The sequence below is a fragment of the Pangasianodon hypophthalmus genome, chromosome 9 (genome assembly GCF_027358585.1).
Source record: "Pangasianodon hypophthalmus isolate fPanHyp1 chromosome 9, fPanHyp1.pri, whole genome shotgun sequence".
In the NCBI taxonomy this organism is placed as follows: Eukaryota; Metazoa; Chordata; class Actinopteri; order Siluriformes; family Pangasiidae; genus Pangasianodon; species Pangasianodon hypophthalmus.
Window position 1 is genome coordinate 152,883 of NC_069718.1, and position 17,118 is coordinate 170,000.

At 44.0% G+C, this 17,118-nt stretch overlaps 2 protein-coding genes across 2 annotated transcripts in view; both read left to right on the top strand.

The window, feature by feature from the left end:
• The first annotated feature begins 35 nt into the window (after positions 1-35).
• Positions 36-13,088, top strand: fabp10b (fatty acid binding protein 10b, liver basic). Its single transcript, XM_034307532.2, has 4 exons — positions 36-252; positions 5,033-5,205; positions 5,424-5,513; positions 11,291-13,088. The coding sequence occupies exons 1-4, from the start codon at positions 180-182 to the stop codon at positions 11,339-11,341; spliced, it is 387 nt and encodes a 128-aa protein (XP_034163423.1). The 5' UTR covers positions 36-179; the 3' UTR covers positions 11,342-13,088.
• A 299-nt stretch (positions 13,089-13,387) lies between these two features.
• The window catches only part of LOC113525382 (gap junction alpha-9 protein), a 4,148-nt gene continuing 417 nt past the window's right edge, over positions 13,388-17,118 (top strand). Inside the window, exons 1-3 of the mRNA XM_026911879.3 lie at positions 13,388-14,789; positions 14,884-14,979; positions 15,203-17,118. The exon at positions 15,203-17,118 is cut by the window's right edge and continues 417 nt beyond it. Coding sequence (XP_026767680.3) covers positions 14,643-14,789; positions 14,884-14,979; positions 15,203-16,324 — 1,365 coding nt within the window. The 5' untranslated portion in view covers positions 13,388-14,642 and the 3' untranslated portion in view covers positions 16,325-17,118. The remainder of the gene's footprint in view (positions 14,790-14,883; positions 14,980-15,202) is intronic.

A 17,118-nucleotide genomic window follows, 5' to 3' on the forward strand; every position in this document is an offset into this window, starting at 1 on the left:
GGAGTCAAAATGATCAAACAAAACTCAGTGTGTGTCCTGATGAAAACCATCACCATCCCCAAAGGGTGTGATTAAGACTGCTGTGAACAAACAAAACTGTGTGTGTGTTGAGAGGAGCGTGTGAGTTGAGCAGAGTGTGTGTGTTGAGCAGGACGTGTGTGGTGAGGTTCTCTCCTGTCATGGCTGTGGATTTTAGCGGAACGTGGCAGATGTACGAGCAGGGAGACCCTGAGGAGTTCCTCGAAGCTGTGTGTGAGTTTCTCCATCATTCTTCACTAACAAAAAAATTATATTTATTATGACCTGTTAGCTTTCGAATGAAATATAGTTACAGAGCTTGTCATGTTAGAGAGAAACTGCAAAGTGTAAACTCCTCTGTCCTGAAGATGTCGGAAAACTTAAAGTTACAGCTTTACCTCTGACTGTTACAAAGCGCTGACACTGGAGACTCCTTCCATACATGTTACATAAATGTCCCCTTACAAAAAACTTCACCACAGTAATGATTACATGTTTTTTAATCTCTTTATTATCAGTGGAGCATCCGCCGTATGAGTCCCTGTGAATGAGCTGTTGCTATAGAAACAATAAGGTATTAGAGCGAGTGCATTAATATAAACCTGCGCTACTGTCAGAGCTGCTGTTATAGAAAACTAATCAACACCTTCTGACCAATCAGAGTGCAGGATTCAGCAGCAGTGTGGTGTAATGACAGAACAGAATTATGAGATTTTTCATTACTGAGGCACTTCCAGCACTCGAGTCGTGTCCCAAACAGTGCTCTAAGCCCTGAGGTCCTCGTCCAAGTCCTCAAGGGTACAAGGATGTAAAAACATCTGCGACAGTATTATGACCCTCTGAGCCTCCACTGCAGCAATGAGTCAATAATTACCTACACCTGTGCAGGTCTTCACTGGATATTGTAACGTGGGGGTCGACAACGGAGTTGGGGATCCAAGTGCAAGGCTTTATTAACAAACGTGGTCAAAACAGGCAGGGTCGAGCACCAGCAAACAGTACAATCCAAGGCAGAGACAAAAGAGTAATCAAGAACACAGGCAATGGTCAGGGCAGGCAGCAAACAATCAAAAACAAGGAAAACAGTCCAAGGGTCAAAAACACAGGTAAACTAGGAAACACAGAAACATGGAAACACGGAAACTCAGAATGGCTATAAACACAATAACAATCAGCCAACTAGGAGCGTGGGTGAGCAACTCTTATACAGGACCGGGAGAACACATGACAAAACCAACCAATGAGAACATGACACATGAAACTAAGGAACCAATCAGAACACGACACACAAACAAGGGTAGCACATGGCAAGATCACATGAGGGGCAAGGAACACATGGGAAATGGAGTCCAGAAGACAAGGGCAAGAGTCCGGGGTGGAGTGCCCTCTAGTGGAGTTCATGGGAACTCCAGCTGGTGATCATAACATAGCCCCCCCTAAGGAGCGGCTTCCAGATGCTCCTCAACAGGAATAGACATGAGTCCAGGAGGGTGGTGGAGCGGAGGCGGAACAGGGGGAGGGATGGAGGGCCAGGTACATGTGGAAGTGGAGGAACAGGGGACTGAGGCAGAGCGGGCTGAGAAGGGTACCAAGGTGGGGCAGGCGGAGCGGACAAGCACCAGGGCGGAGCTGAGGACCACCAGGGCGGAGCAGGCAGAGCTGAAGGGCACCAGGGCGGAGCTGAAGACCTCCACAGCTGAGCAGATGGGTCCGAAGATCCCCACAGCGGAGTCGACAGTCACCACAGCAGAGCAGATGTCCACCAATGTAGAGCTAACAAGGCGGGTGCCCACCAAGGCGGACCAGGTGGGACTGGAACAGGGAGCACAGAGAGGTTAATAATGGCCTCTGCAGTTGAGACAGGACAAGCTGAGATGGCCTCCATGGCCGGGACAGGACAGTCAGAGTTCACAGAGGGTCTCCTTGACCATGATAGAACAGGCAGAGAGTTCAAAGACGGCCTCCTTGGCCAGGACAGGGCAGGCGAAGAGCTCGGAGACGGCCTCCTTGGCCGTGACAGGGCAGTCAGAGGGTTCAGAAGCGGACACCACTGACTCAGGAGGTTCTGCAGTGGAAACTGCCACCTCGAGAGGAGCTGGAGCGGATGCCGCTGATTTGAGAGGTTCTGCAGCGGGAACTGCCTCCTCAGGAGAAGCTGGAGCAGACGCCGACGTCTTGGGAGGTTCTGCAGCGGGAGCTGCCTCCTCCGGAGCTGGAGCGGGCTCTGGAGTGGGTTCGAGGACTGGAGCAGGCTCGGGGGTAGATTCATGGACTGGAGCAAGAACAGAGCAATATGTAGCCCAAACACACAGGATGGCGACCGCCATTACAGGGAGCACTGAGGAAAGGGGAAGTGTCTCTGTGACGACCAGTGCTGAAGCTCTTGGAATGCCTGCTGCACGCACCGACATCAACGGTGGGTCCGCCAGACTGGACACCAGCCCCAAACGCCCTTGGAACGCCTTGTTGTCTTCAAACACAACATCCACGATGCTCAGGAATACTGGAGTGGCATCCGTGATGGCTGAAGACTGAGGCTTGACAGGCATCTTGGGAAGAGGCTCTGGACTGGGGATCACAGAACAAGAAGGTGCAGGAAATACAGGAGTGGTGACGATAATCACAGGCCCTGCTGGTGGCCATGAGGGGTCAAGCTCCGCTGCTGCCTGAGGTTGCCGCTGTTGGCCCCCCCAAAAAAATTCTTTGGGGTTTCAAAGTCCTCTGCCTCTCCCACAGTAAAAGGAGAGCCACATGACAACAGTGCATAGTCCATAAAGTCTCTTAAACTGCAGTTAAACTCCCCTCCAGGTAACAATGATTTCACTGGCTCATTAAGTCCAAAAATTAAGTCCTTAAACAAAATCTCATCATATAGCGGTACTTTATATGACAACTCACAGAACAGATGAACGTATTCCTCAATGGATAGGTTCTTTTGCCGAAGGTGCAGTAGTTGATTGACTGGGTCCATGATTGGCCTGGAATGCTCAGAAAGCCACTGGATCCAGGTGTGGCTGATTGTTCTGTAACGTGGGTGTCGACAATGGAGTTGGGGATCCAAGTGCAAGGCTTTATTAACAAACGTGGTCAAAACAGGCAGGGTCGAGCACCAGCAAACAGTATAATCCAAGGCAGAGACAAAAGAGTAATCAAGAACACAGGCAATGGTCAGGGCAGGCAGCAAACAATCAAAAACAAGGAAAACAGTCCAAGGGTCAAAAACACAGGTAAACTAGGAAACTAGGAAACTAGGAAACTCGGAATGGCTATAAACACAATAACAATCAGCCAACTAGGAGCGTGGGTGAGCAACTCTTATACAGGACCGGGAGAACACATGACAAAACCAACCAATGAGAACATGACACATGAAACTAAGGAACCAATCAGAACACGACACACAAACAAGGGTAGCACATGGCAAGATCACATGAGGGGCAAGGAACACATGGGAAATGGAGTCCAGAAGACAAGGGCAAGAGTCCGGGGTAGAGTGCCCTCTAGTGGAGTTTGTGGGCACTCCAGCTGGTGATCGTAACAGATATACAGCAAGTAGACCGGGATTCGTCTCTTGCTCTCTTCCTCTCTTCCTCTCTCTCGCTGTCTCTCTCTCTCATTTTTTTTTTGTTTGTTTTGGGACCTGATGCCTGATGTGTGGGCACTCACATTCACTCTTGCACTTTGTTTTTTTTCCCCTGTCCTTTCCCTTTTATGATTTTACCCAAGACAATTAAAAATCACAGTTTATTTAACTGACAGTCAGACACAGTCACAGTCACAGTGACACTCAGACCCCTGTGCAGACATCATTTAACCAAACCCTAAAAAGGTCTGAGGTCATTTTGACAAATCAGAGCGGTCACACACAGGAGTCTTTAATCTTCTATTTTATTTGTAAAGCTGTAAAGCTGTTCAATACAAGTTACATTGATGGCTTTAATTGAAGAAGTGATGGCATAAACCACGGCAGCTAACACTAGCTAAATTTCAGAACGATTTACTATTGTATTGTACTATTGATATTATTATGGCAGTATGACTGTATTTACTGTAAGCTAACACTCGTTAGCTTGTTAAGGTTAGCTCAGTCACTCGTTTTCAAACTCAATCCACTGACAGAACGAGTGGAGCATTTCTCCATTCAGATGTCAATTTACTGCAGGAGTCAGAGCTAGACAAACATTACTTTTTCCTCAAATATAGTTTGTGTTGAGTGTAAATGGTGACTGCTGTTTATATTTTCAGTTGGTCCATTACATTAGTTTCTTATTTTTATATTACTTTGATTAAAATGATGGATAATGTCAGCTAGCTAGCAAATAGTAGCTCCGTCAGTCATTACTTAAAGCTCCAGTATCTTCTCCTGTCAGAGGTAAAATCAACAGAGCCCCAAAATTATACGGCTACAGCATTTTACATATTAATTAATAAGCTGTACTATTCAAGATAGAGGGAGTCATGGATAGCTCCAAATACCAATCTATTGTGGCACAAAACCTGCAGGTGTCTGTTAGACAGCTGAAGATAAAGAAACATTTATCCTCCCAGCACAATAACAACCCAAAGCACAAATCCAAGTCAACAAAGGAACAGCTTCAGAAGAAGAAGGTAAATGTTTTGGAATGGCCCAGTAAGAAACCAGATCTAAACCCTATCAGAAACCTGTGGAATGACGTGAAGAGGGCGGCGTGCAGGAGACACAAAGATAGCCAGGATGTGCTAAAGTGTTAGACTCTGTATTACACGCAAAAGGTGCTTTGACAAAGTGTTATTTAAGGGGTGTACAAATTTATGCAACTAGGTTATTTGTAAGTTTTATTTCTTTCTATTTTTTCCCCTTGAATGTTGCTGGTTGCTATTTCACATTTATATCCACTGTAATTGTCACCATAGCAACATTTGTATATTAGTGTATAACTTATATAAATAACCAACAAATAAAGCATTTTACATGGTATAAGTGTTTAAATAAAAGCAGTTCTTATGTTTTGTGTGTGCGTGTGTGTGTGTGTAGCTGTACCACACCTAATTGGAAAGATAATGAGGGAAGTGAAGCCCTTAATGATTATAAAACAAACTGGTGATGACTTTGTGATCTCGATTAAAACGCCCCTGCGCACAAACACCAACTCGTTCACCATCGGCAAAGAGAGCGAATTCACCACCATGGACGGAGTGAAGACCCGGGCAAGTGCAAGTGCACACACAATATCTAGGGCCCTATATAGAGAACACTGAACCATTTCACACTCAACCTAATGTACAAATAAAACTTTACAGAATTTACCATAAAAAAGAAGTGAAACACAAAAAATATAAGATTTAGTAAATCGTAATCATTAAAATATTAAATCTGTGTGTGTGTGCATGTGTGTGTGTGTGTGTGTGTGTGTGTTTCTCCACAGGCTACAGCACAAAGGGTTGATGGGAAAATTATCATAGATACAGAAAAAGTCACACACATGCGTGAGATCCAGGGAGAGGAAATGGTTGAGGTTTGTTCTCCTTTATCATTCATTAGCATTATCCTAGCTTTAAAATCACTACAGATGCTGCAGATCCCAGGTTCACTGAGATTAATAACTCGAGACTCCAGTGAGATGAAAACCTTACCATGCTGCTAGTGAAATGCACTCTCTTTTTTCTCTTTTTCTCTTTTTCTCCAAGCAAATATTGAAGTTGTGTGTCTTCTTATTAACTTTCTCTTACTTAATTCTGACAAGACAGAAGTACTTGTACTAGGACCACATGCAGCTAGAAGTAAGCTTTCTGATTACATAATAACTCTGGATGACCTTTCTGTTTTATCATGTGCAGCAGTAAAAGACCTTGGTGTGATTATCGACTCTAGTCTTTCTTTTGAAGCTCATGTGGATAATATCACTAGGATTGCTTTCTTTCATCTCAGAAATATTGCTAAAATAAGAAATATATTGTCACTACACAATGCAGAAAAATTAGTTCATGCTTTTGTTACCTCTAGGTTGGATTATTGTAATGCCTTACTGTCTGGATGCTCCAGTAGATGCATAAACAAGCTCCAGTTAGTCCAGAATGCAGCAGCGAGAGTCCTTACTAGAACCAGAAGATATGACCACATCACCCCTATCTTATCCACACTGCATTGACTCCCAATCACATTTCATACTGATTATAAAATACTACTATTGACCTATAAAGCATTAAATGGTCTTGCGCCATAGTACCTGAGTGAACTTTTGGTCTTTTATGATCCGCCACGCCTACTCAGATCAAAAGGTGCAGGCTATTTGTTGGTACCTTGAATAGTGTGTGCTACAGCTGGGGGTAGAGCTTTCTCTTACAAAGCCCCACAGTTATGGAACAGCCTTCCACTTAGTGTTCGGGGCTCAGACACAGTCTCAGTGTTTAAGTCTCGGCTGAAAACATATTTGTTTAGTCAAGCCTTTAGTGAATAGTTTTCTTAGGTACAGGGGCAGGTCTGGAGGGTTTCACAGGCATAGAGTGTTGTGGTGGATGCTGTCGCCCCCCCACTCTCACACGTTCACTCAGGTTTGTCGACGGTGGAGTGGCTGCTTTATGTCCCAGGACGTCCTCATGTCTGTGTTAGCTTCTGACTCTCCCTTTTAGTTATGCTGTCATAGCTAGTCTTGCTGCAGTCCCTGCTTGCTCTCTGCACGCAAAGTACATTGTCCTTAACCATTAGAGGACAAAAGCTTACCTAAAAATCCCTCCTTCTCTCTCCCTCTCTCTCTCCATCTCTCTCTCTCCCTCACTCTCTGTCGAGCTACACATGCTACTCCTGAGATGCCAGTGATCCTGACCCCTTCTGCTCCTCCTCACTGCCTAACTCATCCTGATGCCCTACTTCTGGTTGGAGTTCTAGGGATCTGTATCTGCCTCTCTCTATAGCCGGGCTGCTCTGTGTGTATCTGTCTCTCTCTAAAGCCGGGCTGCTCTGTGTGTATCTGCCTCTCTCTATAGCCGGGCTGCTCTGTGTGTATCTGTCTCTCTCTATAGCCGGGCTGCTCTGTGTGTATCTGCCTCTCTCTATAGCCGGGCTGCTCTGTGTGTATCTGTCTCTCTCTATAGCCGGGCTGCTCTGTGTGTATCTGCCTCTCTCTATAGCCGGGTTGCTCTGTGTGTATCTGTCTCTCTCTATAGCCGGGCTGCTCTGTGTGTATCTGCCTCTCTCTATAGCCGGGCTGCTCTGTGTGTATCTGTCTCTCTCTATAGCCGGGCTGCTCTGTGTGTATCTGCCTCTCTCTATAGCCGGGCTGCTCTGTGTGTATCTGCCTCTCTCTATAGCCGGGCTGTGGCTGCTCTGTGTGTATCTGTCTCTCTCTATAGCCGGGCTGTGGCTGCTCTGTGTGTATCTGTCTCTCTCTATAGCCGGGCTGCTCTGTGTGTATCTGTCTCTCTCTATAGCCGGGCTGCTCTGTGTGTATCTGTCTCTCTCTATAGCCGGGCTGCTCTGTGTGTATCTGCCTCTCTTTATAGCCGGGCTGCTCTGTGTGTATCTCTCTCTCTCTATAGCCATGGCTGCTCTGTGTGTATCTGTCTCTCTCTATAGCCGGGCTGCTCTGTGTGTATCTGTCTCTCTCTCTATAGCCGGGCTGCTCTGTGTGTATCTGCCTCTCTCTATAGCCGGGCTGCGGCTGTGTGAATATGTCTCTCTCTATAGCCGCGCTGCTCTGTGTGTATCTGCCTCTCTCTATAGCCGGGCTGCTCTGTGTGTATCTTCCTCTCCCTATAGCCGGGCTGCTCTGTGTGTATCTGCCTCTCTCTATAGCTGGGCTGCTCTGTGTGTATCTGCCTCTCTCTATAGTCAGGCTGCTCTGTGTGTATCTGCCTCTCTCTATAGCCGGGCTGCTCTGTGTGTATCTGTCTCTCTCTATAGCTGGGCTGCTCTGTCTGTATCTGCCTCTCTCTATAGCCAGGTTGCTCTGTGTGTATCTGTCTCTCTCTATAGCCGGGCTGCTCTGTGTGTATCTGTCTCTCTCTATAGCCGGGCTGCTCTGTGTGTATCTGCCTCTCTCTATAGCCGGGCTGCTCTGTGTGTATCTCTCTCTCTATAGCCGAGTTGCTCTGTGTGTATCTGCCTCTCTCTATAGTCGGGCTGCTCTGTGTGTATCTGTCTCTCTCTATAGCCGGGCTGCTCTGTGTGTATCTGCCTCTCTCTATAGCCGTGGCTGCTCTGTGTGTATCTGCCTCTCTCTATAGCTGAGTTGCTCTGTGTGTATCTGCCTCTCTCTATAGCCGGGCTGCTCTGTGTGTATCTCTCTCTCTATAGCCGAGTTGCTCTGTGTGTATCTGTCTCTCTCTATAGCCGGGCTGCTCTGTGTGTATCTGCCTCTCTCTATAGCCGGGCTGCTCTGTGTGTATCTGCCTCTCTCTATAGCCGTGGCTGCTCTGTGTGTATCTGCCTCTCTCTATAGTCGGGCTGCTCTGTGTGTATCTGCCTCTCTCTATAGCCGGGCTGCTCTGTGTGTATCTGCCTCTCTCTATAGCCGGGCTGCTCTGTGTGTATCTGCCTCTCTCTATAGCCGGGCTGCTCTGTGTGTATCTGTCTCTCTCTATAGCTGGGCTGCTCTGTGTGTATCTGCCTCTCTCTATAGCCAGGTTGCTCTGTGTGTATCTGTCTCTCTCTATAGCCGGGCTGCTCTGTGTGTATCTGTCTCTCTCTATAGCCGGGCTGCTCTGTGTGTATCTCTCTCTCTCTATAGCTGTGGCTGCTCTGTGTGTATCTGCCTCTCTCTATAGCCGTGGCTGCTCTGTGTGTATCTGCCTCTCTCTATAGCCGTGGCTGCTCTGTGTGTATCTGCCTCTCTCTATAGCCGTGGCTGCTCTGTGTGTATCTGCCTCTCTCTATAGCCGGGCTGCTCTGTGTGTATCTCTCTCTCTATAGCCGAGTTGCTCTGTGTGTATCTGCCTCTCTCTATAGCCGGGCTGCTCTGTGTGTATCTGCCTCTCTCTATAGCCGTGGCTGCTCTGTGTGTATCTGTCTCTCTCTATAGCCAGGCTGCTCTGTGTGTATCTGTCTCTCTCTATAGCCGGGCTGCTCTGTGTGTATCTGTCTCTCTCTATAGCCGGGCTGCTCTGTGTGTATCTCTCTCTCTCTATAGCTGTGGCTGCTCTGTGTGTATCTGCCTCTCTCTATAGCCGTGGCTGCTCTGTGTGTATCTGCCTCTCTCTATAGCCGTGGCTGCTCTGTGTGTATCTGCCTCTCTCTATAGCCGTGGCTGCTCTGTGTGTATCTGCCTCTCTCTATAGCCGGGCTGCTCTGTGTGTATCTCTCTCTCTATAGCCGAGTTGCTCTGTGTGTATCTGTCTCTCTCTATAGCCGGGCTGCTCTGTGTGTATCTGCCTCTCTCTATAGCCGGGCTGCTCTGTGTGTATCTGCCTCTCTCTATAGCCGGGCTGCTCTGTGTGTATCTGTCTCTCTCTATAGCCGGGCTGCTCTGTGTGTATCTGCCTCTCTCTATAGCCGTGGCTGCTCTGTGTGTATCTGTCTCTCTCTATAGCCAGGCTGCTCTGTGTGTATCTGTCTCTCTCTATAGCCGGGCTGCTCTGTGTGTATCTGTCTCTCTCTATAGCCGGGCTGCTCTGTGTGTATCTGTCTCTCTCTATAGCCGGGCTGCTCTGTGTGTATCTGTCTCTCTCTATAGCCAGGCTGCTCTGTGTGTATCTGTCTCTCTCTATAGCCGGGCTGCTCTGTGTGTATCTGCCTCTCTCTATAGCCGTGGCTGCTCTGTGTGTATCTGTCTCTCTCTATAGCCGGGCTGCTCTGTGTGTATCTGCCTCTCTCTATATCCGGGCTGCTCTGTGTGTATCTGCCTCTCTCTATAGCCGGGCTGCTCTGTGTGTATCTGCCTCTCTCTATAGCCGGGCTGCTCTGTGTGTATCTGTCTCTCTCTATAGCCGGGCTGCTCTGTGTGTATCTGTCTCTCTCTATAGCCGGGCTGCTCTGTGTGTATCTGCCTCTCTCTATAGCCGGGCTGCTCTGTGTGTATCTGCCTCTCTCTATAGCCGGGCTGCTCTGTGTGTATCTGTCTCTCTCTATAGCCGGGCTGCTCTGTGTGTATCTGTCTCTCTCTATAGCCGCGCTGCTCTGTGTGTATCTGCCTCTCTCTATAGCCAGGCTGCTCTGTGTGTATCTGTCTCTCTCTATAGCCGGGCTGCTCTGTGTGTATCTGCCTCTCTCTATAGCCGAGTTGCTCTGTGTGTATCTGCCTCTTCTCAATGTGGATTAATATAATAGGGTATTGGCCTAATTCTGCCCTGTATGCATTGTTAGGTGTGTTCCTCTGTTCCCTGAGGATGCTTTTACAGAACTCTGTATAGTGCATATAGTGCATTTGGTTCTGTAACTGCCTGGAATATATTGACACAGATTCTAATTGGCATTTGAAATTGGATATATTTTTTTAATGGCATAGAAGGCTCTTCTTGCTTTCTCTTTCAGTTCATTCACAGCCAAGTTGAGGTTTCCATTTGCACTGAATTTCAGCCTGACTTTTGCTTAAGACATTGTGCTCGGTACGGAAGTGTGTGAGTCTTGTGTTGATGAGGCTGCAGAACAACTTCCCCAGATTACTGCGTACAGGTAGTAATACCTTACTGCTCACACACATGCCTCTGTAATCGTTTGGATCTAATTTTTCTCCACTTTTGAATATGGGTGTTATGAGTTCTTTATTCCAGCTGTCAGGGAAATGACCAACACTGAGAATGAAGTTGAACAGTTTTAGTAAGGCCAATCTTAATTTGTGATCCATATTCTTGAGCATTTCATTCAGGATGCCATCTGGTCCACTTGCTTTTTTCGTTTCAGGGCCTGTATTTTATCCTTCAGTTCTTTTTCTGTAATGGGGGAGTCTAATGGGTTTTCATATTTACCGATTGTATGTTCCATATTGATCATTTTTCATATATTTGTTCATTTTATTTTGCTATAAAGTTGTTCAAAGTGATTTTTCCAGGTATCTCCATTTTGTATGGAAGTTTATTCATGTTGTTAACAGAAATTGTTAGAATTTACAGATTATTCTATAGTTTTTAGCTGATTTTGGATGTACTGTTCTCTCTTTTTTCTGAGTGTATTTTTATACTGTTTAAGTTCTTCACAATGTTAATGGTGCAAATCTGCATTTTTTTGGTTGTCTGTGTTTTTTATTTGATAATTGTCTTAATTTTTTGTCTTAATTCTTTCTCCCTCCCTCCCTCCCTCCCTCCCTCTGTTTGTCTTTTCCTCTCTACGTCTCTCTCTCTCTCCTGACCTTTGACCCTGCAGACTCTCAGAGCTGGCTCTGCAACCCTGGTCAGAAGATACAGGAGGACTTGAAGCACACATAGGCTGAAATAATAAATAATAAAAATAATAATAATTAAACATTAAAATATGTTTTATTTTAAAAAGCAGTTTTGTGTAATAATAAAATTTAAAGTAGCTGTGTGTACTTATAATTTCACTTGCTTGTGTACTATAAATGTTAAACATAGCTCCCTGGGAACAAATAAATAATAACAATAATAATAATAATAATAATAATAATAATAATAAAACAATTATTTAACAATTATTTAAAATAATTGATTCCTAATAAAGTTATTCAGATGTGATGTAGCAGTGAACTGAGCACTGATTGATTGTGTGTGTGTGTGTGTGTTTTAAGCAGAGGTTTAATTAGGGTTAGTGTGAAATGTGACATATCGATTTTAGGTATTGATGAGCGAGTGTGTAATGAGAGAAAGAGACTCGCGTCTGTCACTTTTACTGCTAAACTGATGAAAAGTTCCTCAGCACACAGTCCTGCTGTACGACTGACAGAACAGGTACGTGGCCTTCTCACTGCTTTCTTTGCTCAGCCGTGCTGTGGATGATTTATATCAGCAGTCATTTTAAACACTTTCATGGTAAAATCCTGTAAAATTAAACTTTTCATAAACATAAACTTCAATGGACTAGAAATGGACCAGAGTTAGACTTAATAAACAATTTTTTGTTAAAGTCATTTATTTTAAAGTACCTGCTCTACACAAATAATAAGCATTAAACAAGCAGTTTAGCTTCTTATCTCTCAGCACATGGACGTTTATTACGTCAAACTGAGGATTGCTGATAAAACAACATGTGATTAGCAGGTTAACTAATATATACATAATATATACAACATATAACAAGCTATAAAAATGTGTTTAGCATGTTTGCCATTAACTAGCTATATAATATAAACAAGCTGTAAAAGATAGGTAAGAATGGCTAAAAACTGAATCAAATAAAATGAATGTAGAAATGATTAGCATGCTAACTATAAGCTAACTGATATAAATCATCTGTAAAACCAATCAAATTTGATTAGCTTGTTAGGGTTAAGGATTTAGCTAGCCAATTATTTCGTTTTTATTTAGTGAGTGGTAGCGTGACCTTGTGACATCCTGCTGTGTGTGTGCATGTGTAATATTGATCTGGTGCTGTCAATGCTAATCTAATGAAAGCACACACACAATGTGTCATGTATATATATAGTGTATTTACACAGCCTTGTCCTGAATGCAGCGCTGATAAAGCATTAAAGTCTCCACAATAACACATAGTTAATCACTGTGTGCTGTACTACAGATCTGCACACGCTTTACTGCACTTATTATTAATAAGGAATTCATGTGTTATTTATTGTCCATCTGTCTGTGTGTCCAGGATTCCCGTCAGCGCGATATCTCAAAAGTGAGTGGCTGAATGTGTGTCAGATTTATATGATTATCATTTTAACCAGCAAATGAACTGATTAGATGTTGGAATTGATTCAAACAGGGTCAAGGACACAGCAAGGTCAAATGTCTGAAATAGTTTTTCTTTATCGCTTCCTCCGTGTTTGAAGTATATTTTAAGGATATTTAATGAAAATTACAAATTAGAGGAATTAGACGTGTTGGTGGCGGAGGCATCTCCGTCCACGCTGATGGTGTCGAGTTCTACTTGTTTATTTATTTTTTTAATGTATACATGCTGTCTACACACACATATACACACACTGTATAATTGTAAAACAGGAACTAGTGAAACATTACACACACTGCTTTCTGGAGTGCTTTTACATTTTATTACAGTTTACCCACTACTGGTGATGAAATAATGATCAAATGAAAAATATTTTACATCAAATCACTAAAATTTTGTATTAGCAAATGTGTTCCTGTGTTGTTTATAAAACCAAACTTATATATATATATATATATATATATATATATATATATAACTTATATCCTCATTATCCTCAATAGAACTAGTAGTCTGATATTATCCTACTGAACATAATATAATAATAAAATGAATATAACCCATAATAAATGAATTTCAAATGTGTTTGGCAGCTGTGTTACTAAATCTCTTAGAGATAAAAAAAAAAAAAAAAAAAGCCACATCACTCTTAGAGTGTATAAATATTACTTTATAAAGTTCTCTCTTTGCTTTAGTGTTGTCAGAGACACGAATCAATAAACCTTTACTCAGAGCATCAGGTGATGGATCGACATTAGCTTGAAATGTTCTGCAATTAAATGGTGCTAGAAAAGACACAGTAACTGTGTGTGATGTAATCACTCCAGTACCATTTAACATCAATACTGCTAGATTAATATCGTGATTTGAGTCAGAGACTTGGACTCATTACTTCAAGTATTGTACTTAGTCTTCTTACTCTGAGTCTCGGTTTTAGTACTCGAAGTCTCACTCACATTTCTCTTCCTCTCTTTGCCTCGTCTCTCGGAGATTCTGCCTCATTTCCCTGAGCCTCAGCGTCGTTTCTCTGTCTCATTACTCAGATGTTTGGTCTGAGTCCCAGTCTCACAATAGCACACAGAGTTTTGGTTTTTGAACTGATGCTTCAGAGTTGTTGTTGTTTGGGTCTGTTTACTCCGAGTCTTGATTTTATTCCTGTTACTCTCACCTTGGTCCTGGTCAGGCAGCTTTGACCATTTACTAGTTTAAAGCAGAAGTAAAGAAACAATTATTAAACAAGTGTAACGTCAGTGCTGGTTTCGACCGGTTCCTAGGGTTCATGATGACCTCACAATGTGGCTCTCTTTGACTCCATTCCCCATCAGCCTTAGAGACCACAATGAGATCACATGACCACGTCTCATGCTATTGGCCTTCCGATTGGACTCACCTCTTGTGGTTCCCCTTGATTAGTGTCTCTGTTTACGTTCATTATTTCATTGCTAACATTTATTACTTTGTTCTGTACTTCATGCTGTTCTCTAAGTTCTAAGAACAAGTCTCTAAGAACAAGAGAGGAATGTACTAATTATATCCCATTTTGAAAAAAAAAAAAAAAAAATGCCTACGTAGTAGAAGCAACAAATAAAATTTGTGCAGCTCAGAAGGAATTTGTCAAAATGAAAACAAATCTCATGCCCTCCAAAAAACTAGCCCATAATCAATCCTTGTGTATCAGGCCAAGTGTGAAAATGCCCTTAAACTCTCGGCCCTGATGTTGGTTTCTGCTTCCCTCTAAGATTCAGAGTCATGGTCTGGGTCTCGGCTTGTCGTATTCTGACATTCAGAATATAAGTAAAGTCTGTATTCAGCTCACATTACATTTCTGAGTGAAATCTCTCTCTCTCTCTTTCTGCAGTAGAGAATGGGGGACTGGAATTTCCTGGGAGGCATCCTAGAGGAGGTTCACATCCACTCCACCATGGTGGGAAAGATCTGGCTCACTGTTCTCTTCATCTTCCGCATGCTTGTGCTTGGAGTGGCAGCTGAGGACGTGTGGAATGACGAGCAGGTCCACTTCAAAATCAATCAAAACATTTAACACAGTAAAAAAGATTAAAAAATAGAAAGCACAATTTATAATCATGTTTATTTTATAAGCGCAGCTCGACTTCATCTGCAACACGCAGCAGCCTGGCTGCAGGAACGTCTGCTATGACTGCGCCTTCCCTGTCTCCCTCATCCGCTACTGGGTGCTGCAGGTCAGACTACATTACACGTAACTGTCTCACAGATTGCTTCAGGTTTATTTTATAACTATGACTATTTCTGAGATTTTATTTGGAGATGGTAAAAAATTACAAATGGTTACTGGTGTTACATGTTGCTGTCAAGTGTGATGTTCTGTTAGAGACTGTTAGCCATTTTTAAATGAGACATGAGGCTTAAAACAATGAATTATTTATAAATACGTCTCTTCTTCAGGTGATCTTCGTCTCCTCACCCTCGCTAGTGTACATGGGACATGCAATCTACCGACTCCGTGCGCTGGAGAAGCAGCGGCACTGCAGGAAAGCGGCACTGCGGCGCGAGCTTGAGGCGCTGGAGTCAGACCTGCTGGAGGCCCGTCGCCGTGTGGAGAGGGAACTGAGGCAGCTTGAGCAAGGAAAATTAAACAAAGCACCACTGAGAGGCTCATTATTGCGCACTTACATCGCTCACATTGTGACCCGATCGTCAGTGGAGTTCGGCTTCCTGCTGGGTCAGCACCTGCTCTACGGAAACCATCTCGAACCGCTGTACAGGTGCGATCACGAGCCATGCCCAAACTCGGTGGACTGTTTTGTGTCACGGCCAACAGAAAAAAGCATGTTCATGGTGTTTATGCAGGTCATTGCGGCTGTTTCGCTTTTTCTCAGCCTGCTGGAAATCGTGCATTTGGGATACAAGAAGGTGAAAAGAGGAATTCTGGATTATTACACTCATGTTCAGGACGATTTGGAGGATTGTTGTGGAAGCAAATTTAAAAAGAACTTTGCGAAACAGCCGGTTTGTGTGAGCCAGGGACGCAAAGCCACCATTCCCACAGCTCCGACTGGAGGATACGTGCTCCTGTTGGAAAAAAAACAAGCTAATGGCGCATCTTTGCCCCCTCTCACTGGGTCTTCATCCACGTTCCTTCAGTCTGGGGCCAAAAGATGTTTGAAGGGGCAGAATGAGGGCAAATACAGTGTTCCAACTGAGCACACAAGCAGCTGCACCCACTCTCCTCACGAATTCAAACAACTAGAGACTGAGAACTCCACATACCCAACACTTCCTATAACCGACTCAACTTCCTGTCCCACTTCCTGTCCCAGTGGTGCAGCCTGGAAACTGCAGTGCATCAGCAGCACGGTAATGGAAGGAAACGTGGAGTCCTGCAACTGTTCTACAGGAAGGCAGATATACGATTTCACAGCAAAACCCAACGAATGCACGTCCAAATCAGAGTCAGTGTGCGACGTAAGCTCTGATTCACGCCGAAGCCCCGCCCTCTCACCAAACCGTCGTAAATCATTGGTCAGCACCGTGAGCAGCAGGAGAGCCACAGACCTACAGATCTGAAAACGAGCTTCAGCACGTTATGTTTCTATGTTTAAACAAAACAATACTGATAACTAAAGCATTATGCGTGCTAAAGTTTCTAAAGATGGTGTTTGTAACGTGACATCTCATTTTCTCTTTCTCGTATTTCCACACGTGTGTCAGCAGCGTAGGACGCGACCCAGACTGTTTCTATTCATCATTACAGAGATGCAGAAAGGTTAGATGCGAGTTTAAAATAGATGTGTTGCTATAAAATCAAACAAACCAGCACAAAAACTTGCTAAATATTGGTTAATAATCCTTAATAATATTAAACTAATGTTCTGCATATTTAACAGGTTAGATTGAAATATTTGTGATTTGTTCAGATTTTGGTGCTATTTGTTAGCTGATGCTGCATTTGCATTATTCCTGTGAGAAATGAACCGTGACCCTGATCGTTGTTAGCAGCAATTAAGTGAGAAAACTGGATACCTGTGAAACTCCGTTACCTGTAATGAGCACTTTGTATCAGCTAAGTTAGCTATGTGTGATAACCTGAGATAGGCGGCAAGAACCACATACACAGAGCTACAGAATTTATGGGAGCGTTAGTCAGTGATGGAGGTGAAGATGTTTTATGTAGTTTGTTGCTGTTCCTGTCAATTTTCTAAAATCTTTGTGAATATATCTAATGGCTTGCTAATTAGTTAGCCTGCTAGCTAGTTAAACTTGTGAGCAGGATTGGTAGGTAAATAACCGACATTAGCTAGCAACTGACCTTAGCAGCCTGAATTAGTGGCCTGGATTGTGGTGTAAATGTATGTGAATGT

Excerpts from the sequence above, each read along its gene's own strand:
- fabp10b (XM_034307532.2), top strand. The coding sequence starts at position 180 with ATGGCTGTGGATTTTAGCGGAACGTGGCAGATGTACGAGCAGGGAGAC. Across the intron at positions 253-5,032 it reads GGAGTTCCTCGAAGCTGTGT|CTGTACCACACCTAATTGGA; the intron begins GTGAGTTTCTCC and ends GTGTGTGTGTAG. Across the intron at positions 5,206-5,423 it reads TGGACGGAGTGAAGACCCGG|GCTACAGCACAAAGGGTTGA; the intron begins GCAAGTGCAAGT and ends GTTTCTCCACAG.